The 13,775-nt window shown below is 32.5% G+C and overlaps 1 protein-coding gene across 1 annotated transcript; it reads right to left on the bottom strand.

Annotated features, from left to right (window-relative positions):
- LOC107606920 (endonuclease MutS2) lies at positions 2,565-12,904 on the bottom strand. Its single transcript, XM_016308923.2, has 22 exons — positions 12,497-12,904; positions 12,284-12,412; positions 11,624-11,791; positions 11,453-11,536; positions 11,232-11,282; positions 10,930-10,986; positions 10,766-10,848; positions 10,524-10,647; positions 10,387-10,446; positions 9,572-9,775; positions 9,003-9,150; positions 7,814-7,941; positions 7,513-7,560; positions 7,295-7,425; positions 6,511-6,593; positions 5,713-5,846; positions 5,299-5,369; positions 4,153-4,454; positions 3,550-3,736; positions 3,235-3,399; positions 3,030-3,147; positions 2,565-2,854 (listed from the first exon to the last, which is right to left on the bottom strand). Exons 1-19 carry the CDS (start codon positions 12,785-12,787, stop codon positions 3,579-3,581), a joined length of 2,454 nt encoding a protein of 817 aa, XP_016164409.1. The 5' UTR covers positions 12,788-12,904; the 3' UTR covers positions 2,565-2,854; positions 3,030-3,147; positions 3,235-3,399; positions 3,550-3,578.

The raw sequence follows: 13,775 nt of genomic DNA, 5'->3' as shown, positions 1-13,775 counted from the left end.
TTTGTCACAAAAAAATTATTTTTTTATAAATATAAAACTAATTTCATTTATTTAAAATTAAATTTATCAGTATTTTAAAATTTGAGGAGTGCTAGGACTAGTAAGTTTTGTGATTTGTAGCCATCAATTAGTCATCATTGGTGATTTCAATGGTACGGGTGAACACGGGTAGATTTGGTTCGGGTTTATGGTAAAATTAGAACCGAACTGATCAAAATGTAATTAGTTTGGTTTGGTTCAGATTTGTATTTTTTTTTACATGTAGCCAAACCAAACCAAACCGATTAAAAATGGATTGGTTCGTTTCGGATGATTGGGTACCCAATGACGGTGAAATTCATAAAAAAAAAACCAAATTTTTATCTTAAAAATTCAACAAATAATCCAAACATGTTAAATACCAAATACATTAAAAAGTAAACTCATTAAAATTCAAACATATTAATAGTGATAATTTTTGTCTAATGAAAAAGTTATATATATATTTTTTATTTTTTTATTTAATTAATATATGATCGGGTTCGCAAGTTGGTTCGGATTCCGCACTCTCATAATTGATACCCGAACTAATCACTAACAAAGATCATCGATTTAGTTTGAGTTGGACCCGATTACCCGTTAGTTCCAGAACCAATTTAATTGGTTCAGTTTAAGTTCACACGGATAATCGGGTATCCGTTACCTGTACTCACCCCTATTTAATGGTATGAGATTTTATTCAAAAATATAAAATTACTTACTTTACTTTTATTGATTAAGTGTTGAGCAGATTTCAATAGAACTGTTAGCCTAAACTTTTCCTTAAAATTTTATTGTTAAAACTGATAGTTCACTACTTCACTCTGTTATCATAGCTTCTTTATTTGTTAGCGTGGACTTTTCATCAACCAAGACGAATTAAAGCAGCTTTCCGCTAACATGGCGAACAACAGAATATTCATAGCAAAATGCCATTACTCATCTGCACATGCATCTTTATTCTCTACCTACCAAAAAACTAAATTACACTTACGAATTACCTTATATAATTGTGAAAATCCACAATCGATGCACTAGATGAGTTAAAAATAGAAAATGTTCCCTTACAGAAAAATAGTGTTTTTTTTTTAATTTGTCACAGTATCTTTTAGTTCAGTTCAGCAAATCAAAAACTAGTCTTTTGTAGATTTGAGTTTTATTTATAGGTCTGTCGACTAATGAATTATTGTATATATAAAACGAAATTTAAATTTCTAATACTTATTTAAACAAACGAGTAAATTAATCATTTGACCAACTTAAATTAATTTATGTACATCTGGTACAAAGATATAAGGGTTGTTATTGATTGATGTTGAAACATTAGGTGTGTGTTTGGATTTACGTTGGACAAACTGGAGTTTGAATGAAAGTGATTTTGTAGAATTGATTTTGAGTAGAAGTGAATTTGTGCTAACATAATTTATGTTTGGCAATTTTTACTAAAATTGATTTTAATAAAATAAATATTATTTGAATAATATTAGTTAAAATCACTTCTAGATAAATAATTAATTAATTACTAAAAAAATATAATATTGAATTATAATATTATTTGTACCTTTTTAATTATTCTTAATAATCTTATTTTTATTATTATTTTAGGTTCTAATTTTTTAAAAGTTATATTTTATTATTATTTATAATTAATTTTTTTATTTAATTTATCATTTTTAATAGGAACAATAATACATATTATAAAAAATTAAAATAATAAATAACTAGCAACAAACCTAAACGTAAGTTGAATAAACGTAGAAGGTCTTACTTCTAGTGAATGAGCTTTTGGGATACAGAATCACGTAAAAAAATTGTCAAACATCAAAGAACAGCATTCAAAACATTAAAACGCACTTTTATCTTCTCCAACATATTTCACGAACACACCCTATATGTACACGAATTCAACACCTAAAAAACAATAAAGTTATCCAGTTGAATAATATATATGTGGGATTGGGGGAGACATAGCACAACAATAAATACTTTAAAAACCAAAGTACATTAATGTCATGAGATTGGAAAGTGTGCGCACCTAATTTTGCGTGATATTGAGCATTAAACAAAATCAAACAAACTATAATGCAGAAGGAAATGAAAATGCTACTATTTCCACCAAGTTATGTCTCACATTCTTTATATGATATAAGATAATGAATAATAGAAGAAATCACTCGTAAAAAAGTATGCATGGAATACTAAACGAGTTCAAGACTTGTGGAAGACAAAGAAGCAATTAGTACTATTACTTGGACATACTTATCGTGCTTTTTAGGGGCGGAGTTTAGTTAAGATAATGGGGAGTCATGACCCTTCTAAATTTTTTATAAAAAAATAGTTTAATTGACTCAAATATTTTACTATGACTTAAAGAAGATAAGCCTCCAAAATTTTATTTCAAGCTCCAAGCTCCGCCACTGGTGCTTTTCCCTTTTCAACAACCCATTTGTGCTCAAGGATTAATAATTATTCCACTAACTTGGTGGAACTGTGGAAATCTTAAAATTCAACATGCTTTTGTATTGTAAATATGTATCAGCCATCCATGAAGTCTAGAAAGTAGAACTCGGTCACACTTTTATAACTTTTTTTCTTTAGTTTTTTATACCTTAAAAAGTACAATAGATTTGTCTCATCACATGTCTAATTACAAAAACCCATGAACACAGCATTCTTCAATTGTCATAATATTTTACCACTCAAATGGACTCAACCGACCTTCCCATTGGAGTATGGAGCAGTTTTCTTGAATAAAGGAACCAAAGCACATAACAGGAATCCGTTAGTGTCTTGGAGAGGGTGCAAAAACATTCCATCTACATTCTACAAAAAAGGCCTAAAAATAAACAATACAAACAAACTAGCTTAGCTTAGCTTAGTAATCATATAAATCCAAAGTGTAACAAAAATAAAGGACCCTAACAAACCCTCCAAGAAGGGTGCATTTCTCAATAAAAGTGAAAGCAAAATAAGCGAATAAAGGGTATTACCTACACCCTTTTTCAGCTTACCATGATTCTGAATACTTGTCATTGTTCTTTCCACTAAGAAAGCACACACCATCAGTTGCCCATCATTTTTCTTAAAAAAATAATACTTTGTTTACTATTCTTGCAGCTTCAGTTCATTCTGAAAAGAAAACAGGACCAATTTGAGTAGTTATTTTTTGTTTACTTTTTAGTTCATTGTATACACTCATATAAAACAAAAGTGTACCTTGCACAATTAACACACCAACTTTTGGCACTGCTTACAGTATTTTAAAACCGGAATTCCTGATGCATGCATCTAAATCAAGGAACTGAAGTTTCTGAAAGTCACTCACCTCCGTTTCAGCAGATACCAAAGCATATAAATAAATTTCTTGGAGGTTTACAGTTTCTGTGAAAATAAATTACTGTCAAGCATCAGGGAAGTCAAATTACGCCGCAACAGTGAAGTTGTAACTAGCTAACAAACTATATTATGTGGTTAGAAACTAGAAAGCAAGAAGGCACAATATGTGATATTGCGTATAAAGGCAATACTTACTTATCTCGGATCATGTAATTGCCAAACATCTAGGATCTTTGAATGTCCATTACATTTAGTTTCAACTTCATGTTTCCAGCTTGAACCACCACCTCTCCTTTGGACGAATCGACTTTTAAAACAGACACTTTTTTACCAAGCGAAGAGACATGTACCATATCACCAACCTTGGGAAGCTTTGACCTATCTGAAACATCAATAGATAAAATAGCAACTATGTAAATATTCATATGAAACTATTCCTAATTATACCGAGTTACTCTAATTTAAGATTTAGCAATCAAACCCCTATATTAGATGATATATCGTTTTTTTTTTGCTAAGTTTTTTGTATAGAATATGGTCTTGATCTTTAGTTTTAAGTTAGAAGTACCTGATTGGAAAAACTTTGCAGTGTAGGGATTTAATTGAAATATCCAAGCCAGAGTCAATTGAAAATTTTTGTAAATACAGGGACTTAATTATAAACTTTAAAAATAAAGACCTAATTAAAAATTGAATGAAACTAAAGGAACATCCAAAGAAATCAAACCTGAAATAAAATAGCTCATCAGAGTTTAATTTCCTCTTCTTTCTATAATGTTTCATTATCTTTGAATATACCTGATGATGATTGGTTAATATTTTTTACAGCAGGAGCCTTTCTATCAGTGATGGTAGGTTCCTTTTTATCTATGGTAATAGGGCTGCTGCTGGTTGCTGACAACTGAGAGCTCTTGCCGGTTTTATTGTGCGGCTGTAGCTTAGCTGATGCACTCAGCTGCCTTACTTTCTTGTGAAGGATGGACCTCGCTGATGCTGCAGCCTCAGATACATCTCTCATCTTTTTGTATCTTAGATTAATACCATGTTCCGTTATCTTCCTTTTCGTGTCCAACAGACTATTGTAAAGTTCTCTGGAGCGCCTACAATTACAAATGAAAATAACGCTCTAATTATATACTTTCATATGTTTCCTTTTTGCTACAATTCTATGGCAAAATTTGTTAATTCCTTTTGCAGAGATTAATTGTTACCAGCCAAGGAAAGATTTGTGGTAGCTAGTGGCTATGAGATGAGTAACTTAGTTAAAAACTAATTACTATGAAATTTTTGAATTATTAGACATCATGTCTAAATGGAAATATGGCTTTTTCTTCTTCTTTTTTCTCTCTACTCTCATCATTCTTGCTTTTGGCTAGACCTTACTACAAGATCTATAATGGAAAATACTAAACAACTAGAATTTTTAAACGAATTTTGTTGCTAGAATGAAAAGATATCATCCTTAGTCCCATTAATTTAGGCATAGATTCTGGTTATAACATTTTTCATAAATAATATTATATTTCACAATAAAATTTAGTTATGACTTATCTATTAGTATAATGCAGTAGAGATTCTTTTATTTATTATAAGCCATAGTTTAATCTCTAAATATTATGGTATAATGCTCTAACGAATCGTCCCTCATTAAGCAAGGTATTCATTGCACAAAACACAACATGGCTAATTCTCCAATTATGCAAAACAAGAATGCTCCCTGAAAGACTTGTTCCAAGAATTTAGTATTTTGACAATGATCAAAGGAAACAATGCCAGAAAAAGAAAGATGTAAATATGACTGCCTGGTTCACTTATGATTGAATGCAATATCAATTGAATGAGCTTACTCCATTAACGGCTGTCTACTACATCATATGAAATGCAAAGTATGTGGAGGGATAAGGCATGCAATTAATTTAACTTTTGGATAGCAAAGAATCTCACATCAGATGATGACGTGAACCGTCCAATAGCTCTTGGTAATCTTGTTTCAACTTTTCCATATCAGTTATTACCTACATAAAAACAATAAGCTACACTGAAGGGCAAAACTTCAGTAGGACATTGAATCAATCCCAAAAACTTGATGTCAGATACATGTAGCTGCTCTAGCATCAAGTTTTAAGGAACAAAATCAATGGTGTATACATTACTAAAATAACATTAACAGAAAAGATATTAGTTATTGAATAACTAAAGCAAGGAGATAGCGGTCACTGATAATAGGGATGGCAAAAAAACACACCGTGATGGGTACCTGCGGAGATTACCTGACACGGGGACCAAAATGGAGACCCGCTAAGGGCTCATAAAAATAGACACCACACCTATTCATAATCTCGGACGCGGTGGGGATACCCACCGCACAGGGAACCGCCAAATCCCCATGAATATGCAATTATGCATTATAACCCCATATAACTTACGGGTGGTATCCACAACAACAGAAGGTAGTCCCAATCTCTCTGCTATATTGATTGCATTTGAGCGCCCTGCAATGAAGACATCATCTTGAGTTAGATGATTAATTTACTACGTATTACATTAGAGTATCATTTAGAATTGACCTAAAACATAAATTTTCATCCTATGGTGACAAAAATTAATAAATTTCTTCTTACAAGCAACATACATCAAGGAATTCCTTAGCCTGAAAATTTGCCACTAACATAACCAGAACCATATAGTCTTGATTTATGTAGATTAAAATAAACCAAGTTTTTAATAACAAACAGATCCAAATTATGACGTAATTTATAAGCAGTTAGCACCAACATAGCCTTTGATTATTTAATTTGTATTTCTCAATTCTGTGAGAAGACTATTTGGAATTACCACCGGTATCAGTGCAAAAATGTAACGAGATCATTCCTCGTGAAAACGATACCCGTATTCCTTAGACATTAGAAACCTTAGAAAGGAGCATTATTGTTTTTTTTGGCTTAAACTTATTATCTCAACCCTCTTTTGGGATCACAATCCTCCGAGATTAGTCTCTAGGTTTAGGATGCTTCAAATGAACATAAACACACAGAACGGAAGGAGGAATTGAAATAAAATCAAGAAAAAAAATATATATATTTAAAAGCCTGAATTGAGATTTTAAAATAATACTTGAAATCATTCTTGTTATTCATGAGCTGAGGGAGTGCTTACCTGGTACACCCCAGAGAACCTTGTAAGTTGGCTTCAAATTCACCTCATCAAACTCCATACATGCATTTTCGAATGCTTCATTACTGCTCATGAAATAACATTCAGAAATGTTAACACAACTTGAGACTTTTTTTTAATTTAGATAAGAACCCTTTTCTTTTTTTCCCCCACATTAGAAGAGAGGGAAAATATCAAAGGATAACATGCACTTTTAGTGCTTCATAAGAAAAGAAAGAAGAGTAGAGATACTCAGAAACTGTAAATCAAAAGAATGGATTTCAATTCATTGATTGTGTAAAAAGTTTCAAATCATTAGTGAATGATATTATGCCATTTGTTTAGAAACAACCAAACTTTTATTACAAGTGAAAAACCAGAACTTTTCCCTTTATTGTTTGATTGCATAAATAATCCCATATCTAGATCCATTTAATTCAAGTTGGGATCTCAGAAGGTGTACCAAAGTTATTTAGTTAAGAGAAGGAGCACCTATCATACAAACAAAAGACTGATGTTTGGTTCATGTGGATCTTTCTTTATTTGTAGATAACATAAAATTTTGAAAGCAACAATGTATTAAATTTAAATTACAAAACAGCAATGCATCGACTACCGAGTACGCATAAAGAACTAATAATAACTTATAATTGAGAGTTGCTATGAATTGCTATGTTCTCCTGCAATCTTTTTTCTTTTCTTTTTTCCTTTCCTTTTACAAGTGATAATATCATCCAGAATATACCAATTCAAAGTTTTAAAGTTTGTCTTCATTTGTAATGAATACCTGTATTTCAGAGTTTTCAGTTCACCATGATGAGTTGTAGCTATGGTCAGCAAAGAACCATCTTGAGCAAAAGATTCCAATAATGACATGCCTAATGCTGCTCCTTCAAGGGGGTTTGTTCCTGCACCAACCTAACAATTGCAAACAGTCATAAAATTTGTCAGACACATATATGATATTTCATTTTGAACTTTGAATTGAACTCATAAAACACATGCCTCGTCTAGTAGCACCAAAGATTGGTTTGTTGACTGCAATCTAATATTCTGCAAGATAAATTAGAAAACCAAAACAAAAATTCCTTATAAAAATGTTAAAGTAAATTATATGTGATTGATGAATACAATGATGACAAGCCTAAACTCAAATGTTTCTCTCATTTTGCTAAGGAGATTTATTATGGATTGAAACAGAGATTTATTTAGAAATGCAAAAGGTGAATTTATAAATAAATAGATAATTGAATCATGGATGTGCCTTTGGTATTTCAGTTCTACAAAATTAAAACATTTTCCTTACACTTATTTGTCTTAGGTGGCCAGAGAAGGTAGACAAAGACTGTGATAAGGACTGCTCATCACCAATGTCGGCAAAAACTGAATCAAACCAAGGAATTCGTGCAGATTCAGAAGCAAGAACATAAAGACCTGTGGCATGATTGGGTTCAGATCATGAAAAGCTACAATGAATATTCAAACAGAGTGAGCATAAAAATCATTTCCATTTAATATCCTGCTTCAATTGTCAATACAAATTAGGTTATTCATGAATCACAGTACGATATTGAGAACAAAATGAAGATTCTATCATCATGAATAGGTTATTGTATAATAACAAATTACTCATGCTTGATGCGAAGCAAGATGCCTATAGAATTTTGAAACCCACAAAGGGACACAAAACATAAGAAACTAGTTTGTAGTATTTAATTCTCGCTTAATCTTTCTCTGACACTCATGATTACAGTTCCAGTATAACTGTCTAATACTCGACAACTTATCTATTTCAGCTAACATTACTTGATGATGAGAATGACTTAGCCTAGCACACATGTCAATCTCTGAATCTCACTTTCTATCTCTATATATTATAGCATATACCAATTTGCTAGTTCCATGTAAGGTAGCAAGATACTTGCAGATTGCATATTGTTAGAGTAGTGGTTGGTCTAGTTTCATAAGCTCACTCATATTGTGGCTTGTTTGGTTCCTGTTCAGTTTTAACTAAAAATATACCACCCTATTTTCAATTTGTTTTCTATTTTCAACATTTTGTGATTGTTTTCAATATTTCTTTTGCAAAATCATGAAATGAGTACAAAAAAGTAAAAGAAAATGCAAGCTTTTATTTTCATTTCCTTTTTTCTTTTAATTACAAATCCCAACATAATACTTTTAGTGCATTATAATTTTCACAATTGAATATTGTTTACATAGCATAGCCTAAGGTTTAAGCAACTTTCTCATTAAATCACGCTGTTTACTCATGTCTGGTTCGGGTAGTTGGAACAGGATGTAAGTGCTATGGAAAGATATGATAGAACTCATATCCAAACAGTTAACCGTTTAAGTGCTCACGAAAATAGCAATAACAAAATAACAACAATAGTACAAAGTTTAATTTGACAGGATATAGCAATGATTCTATTCATGTGCACACAAGAATGCTAAACAAGAGAGATAGACAGCGGCCGGGGGAGAACATATACCTGATTTTGCCATCATAGCAGCCAATCCGACAGTCTTCAGACATATGGTTTTACCACCAGTATTCGGACCAGTTATAACTATAACACGAGTTTTACGAGATACCAAAAAATCAACTGGTACTGGTGAGGCATTCTCCACTGCGGCAGCCTGTTAAATAGAAGTGCATTTATCATGACTCAACCTCCAAAACGATTTTCGGATGCATAACAAGGACATAAATTATATACATATAACACGAAAAATTTGAACAACACTGTTAAGCAACATATCTATCAAACAAATTCCCATTTTCCCACTTCATTTAGTTAACCCCTGACAAAAGGCTATGATTTTGTCCTTACATCCAAGGGTCAAGTATAGTGAAAGAAGCCTATGTTTCTCCCCTCCGTGATATATTATTTCTTTCTAGTCTTACTTGTATGTGTAAAATGAAAAGAGGATAGTATTACTGAATCAAAAAGGAAGACCGTTTACTAAAAGGCAGAAGGGCCGAACCAAGTAATGGAAGCCACTCCCCTCTCCATCACAAATAAAGAAGAAAACACAATAAAATTCTCTGTGACTTAACTGAAGAAGAAACGTTTACATCCTTTTTGGCCTTCTGCAAATTCTCCTTATGCCTTTGAAGTAATAAAGGATGATATGCTTTTGGCAAATACAATGTCCATTCCTTGTTATTGCCTTCAGATTTAGAAGGGCTATTGAAATCCGGAAGAAACATATTAGGACTTGACCCTCCAAATGAAAGACCATAAGTCGCTCGAGCATTAATCTGCATAATATGAATTTCATGATTGAATATCTTTTACATAGTAAGCATGTCTATACTGTATTTTCAAAGATATTAACTGAAGTCACCTGCCAAAGCAAGTGTAGTAAGGTCTTCTATTTGTACAATTAAGCTGGTCACTAGCCTTGTAGAGGCACTAAATCCTGAGTTTACGTTGAAATGATCGCTCATGTCTTATATGGTGGAAAATTGTAAATTTAAAGGGTTATTATGCATATAGTCAATTGACTTATCTCCATTTAATTACCTTTTAAGCTAGATGTATAAACTGGCCATACATACACTCACACATGATGTTGTGGAAGATTTGTCTTCAACTTATATTGTCATGTCATTATGAAGTTATAATGCTTTAATAAAGCAATGTTACAAATTTCAAATTTATAGATATACAGCTATTATTAGTGTTTTCACTAAAAGGGGACTTGTTCTATGAATTAGATTTTGTTCATGAATTTGAAATTACGTCGAAAATCAGTAAGCAAAATACGAGCATCTCTCAAATGTGAACAAGCATATAGTAGAGGAAACATAGAGCGGAAGCAAGAAAATGGTGATCCACTTCTCTTACAAGATTACAGGGTATTATTTACCACATCCAGATGAACCAAACTCTTCAATATCTTTTCAATATCATCAAGGTCCGGATGCATCTGCAAAAAAAATTATAACAACATAAGAAAAATAAAGAAAACAACCAGAAGAATCTCTATCGGATCATGTTCACAACCTTTTTGGTTAATGCCAAAAGCACATCTGACTCAGCCTTAGCCACCAAAGTTCTTGTTCTCTGCAACTCATCATTTAAGGGAACAGCGGAAAGTGGCTCTATAGTACTCCCTACTCCTGAACCACTGTCAAAGATACAATCTGTAAGGAATGGAACTTTATGGCTGCCTATTATCTTTATTGACAAACAGGTTATTTCGCAAGCAATGAATAGATGAAGACATGCTGACAAATTTTATGCACCTGGACAACAATAGACCATTAAAACTTGTCTTCTGTCCAGAATTCACTTTTATGCACCACCTTCCATCAACTTTGTTCACTTCCTATTCAAATTATTATAAAATTAATAGGAAAACAATTGAGCAGGAGGAAAAGAAGTACAACTACAGTTTAGTGAATCTTACAAGAATTGATGATTCACTCCTTTCGTTCCTGATTAAATTCTCCATTAACTGTTGTATCTGGACAAAAGAAACAAACTATCTTACAATAATGGGCATGTATTAAATGGACTTCTTTAAATTAAAAATAATGACTTTAGTAGTATGTTTGGCCATCACGAGCTATCGCTAACCACAAGAAACAATCCTCCAAGTCAAAGCATAAAAGGTCTACTACAAATATGTCATTCAATTTATTGGTTGCTCCGTTACTGCAAGCTCAAGCACCAACATTATAGAACATAGTAAAAGTAAGATGGAATTACCTTTCCCTCTAGTACTCTGACTTGCTGCCGTGATTGTTTAAGGGCTGGACTCTGCAACAAGGAGAAGTAATGATGGTCAGATTCAATTAAAGAAGCAGGAAATAAGAGATGCAAGATAAGCCATCTCCACTTTTTAAAAGAAGTTTGCATCTTATCATTTTAAATATTTTAATGATGCGTAATTGATGGAAATGGAAACTTGCAAAAGATATAGAACAAACCGCAGAGTCCTTAACAGAGCCATCTTCATCGATAACTTGTTCTATCATTTTAACTAGAGATCGATTAACGACAAATTCCATGATCTGCAAGCACATTTAGGTAAGAAAAAGCAATCAGAGACTCAATAATATTCATAATTTATAGATCCAAGAACTTCTTTCACCATTTACCACTTCTGTAAGAGGCATGAAACGACTATACCAGTCCTTGTCTTCCTTTATGGCCACTTTTAGATCACCCTGCAACGTCTCAGCACATTGCAAAAGAGCCATGACAGCCCTTGCCTCATATCCATTAACCGGCATACTTCTCCTGCCTTGCCGAATAGCAGCTTTCACCTAGAAGAATCTTAAATCAACAACTTCACAGAAAAGAAAGCAGAACTTACGAAAAGTGTATCCAAATTTAAAGAGCTATAATCAACGAAGCAGTTATAACATCACTACATTGAAAGATTTACTTGTATGATCACTTCACACAATAATACAGTCCACAGCTATAGTTTCCCAATGCTTACTCAATTTTGGGCCATATGCAATCTTTAGGTAAAGCCTTCTTCCTAAATTGAATACTAATCAGAAATGGTTGAATATTTGATAATTGACATTGCAGGCAAAGTTAACTTGGTATTGTTGCAATCGAATCATATTGTTACAAACCCATATCTGTATATAACTATCGAATCGAGAAATGATAAATGTACTAGCTTTGCATGGCATACCGAGCTGACTCACATCACGTCCAATGGCAATGAAGATGTGAGTTGGCCTGGTATTCGATGCAAAGTGAGTCCTTTGGAAACTTGCTCATAACTATATAAATCAACTAACCAGCATAACATCAACATGTCCAAATCGCAATCTACAGCTTCCATGCTTGTTCATCTCAACTGCTGCATTGGTTTCACCGAGAAGCCTGAGACTTTCCTCGTACGTTCTATTCAAGGACCATAACTGGGCCTATCAAATCAACACCCTTTAACATTGCAACATCTATCTAACCAAAAAACCAAAAATTGAATGAAAACCATAGAAAGGGGGTACCTTGAGAGCTTCACGACCCAATGAAGTTGTAGCAAAGGAAGCAACCAAGTCAGAAAGCTTGTCCCATTCAAGCACCCTGAGGCTATCATAGTGAATGGAAGAAGAAGAAGAAGAAGGTGGGACTGCCATGATTATCAGTTTATTGTAGTTGAATTTGTTGATGATGTTAAGGGTACATGGGAAAGCAGAGAACGATGAAGTGGTTGTGGAACAAGGTAAAGGTAACATCTTTATGGGTTTTGTTGGTGTTACAACAATGGAGTCAAAAGGGTAGAAAAGGTTATGCAACATGGTTGTGTTGATATGGGGTTTAGCGGGGAAGAAAAAGAAGAAGAAGAAATTGTGAAGTGATGGTTGTGCCACAACACCATGGATTTGGAATTTGGATGGCCGTTGAAGAGTTGAAGGAAAAGAATTTGGGGGCCACTGCTGTGGTGCACCGAGCTAATTATGGTGCACCATGCACCGGATTCATCTAAGTTAGGCTTCTTTTGGCAAAGGAAAGGAGTGGAGTTGAAAAAATTAAATGAAAAGAAAATGGAGATGGAGTTGAAGTTTTGTTGCAAAATAAAGGATTAATTATTCAAATCAGTCTTGACATTTTTAAAATGGAATATTTTAGAGCTTTAAATTTTAAAATATATAAAATAATTTTTAAATGTATATTTACACTAAAATGTCCTAAAAATAATATTATTTAATCATTAATATATGATACCTACATCGAGGTGAAGTAGAAATTATAATAATAACTAAATTTAAGAGGTCATTATATTATGAAGGTCATTATATCTCTCAAAATATTGATACTAAATAAATTTAAAAAAAATATTCCTAAAAAAAATCTATTTTTTCTTAACATAATTGCTAATAGTTGTAGCACAAATAACTTTAGCTGAAAACCTATTTTATATATTATAATCAAGGAATCCTAAAATTTTCTAAGAAACATGAACAACAATAACAACAACAAAGCCTTGTCCCACTAAGTGAGGTCGACTACATGAATCAAACGACGTAATTGTGCTCTGTCTTGTGTCATGTCTAAGAAACATGAATAAAACACTTAGATTTACCGATACATTTCTTCTTCAAGTGTTGCAAAGTATTAAAAATTTCATATTGGAATTATGAATCATCCACATTAACCTCGTGGTTGACCAAAACTTACAAATTTAATTTCATAGATGATTTAGTTCGTATTCCATGCAAGTTTTAAAATGTTGCCTTCATAAACATTTGCACAAATATTTTCAATTATTTATGTAAAAAAAATTAT

This window comes from Arachis ipaensis, chromosome B07 (assembly GCF_000816755.2).
Source record: "Arachis ipaensis cultivar K30076 chromosome B07, Araip1.1, whole genome shotgun sequence".
NCBI classification, from domain to species: domain Eukaryota; kingdom Viridiplantae; phylum Streptophyta; class Magnoliopsida; order Fabales; family Fabaceae; genus Arachis; species Arachis ipaensis.
Note: the sequence above shows the minus strand (reverse complement) of the source record. Positions and strands in the feature narration are given on the sequence as shown.

What these genes read in the sequence shown, in the direction of transcription:
- LOC107606920 (XM_016308923.2), bottom strand. Translation starts at nt 12,787, where the DNA reads ATGTTGCATAACCTTTTCTACCCTTTTGACTCCATTGTTGTAACACCA. An exon ending in CTTTGGTGCTACTAGACGAG is followed by an intron (nt 7,426 to 7,512) that starts GCATGTGTTTTA and finishes TGCAATTGTTAG; the next exon opens with GTTGGTGCAGGAACAAACCC. An exon ending in GGTTCACGTCATCATCTGAT is followed by an intron (nt 4,455 to 5,298) that starts GTGAGATTCTTT and finishes TTGTAATTGTAG; the next exon opens with GCGCTCCAGAGAACTTTACA.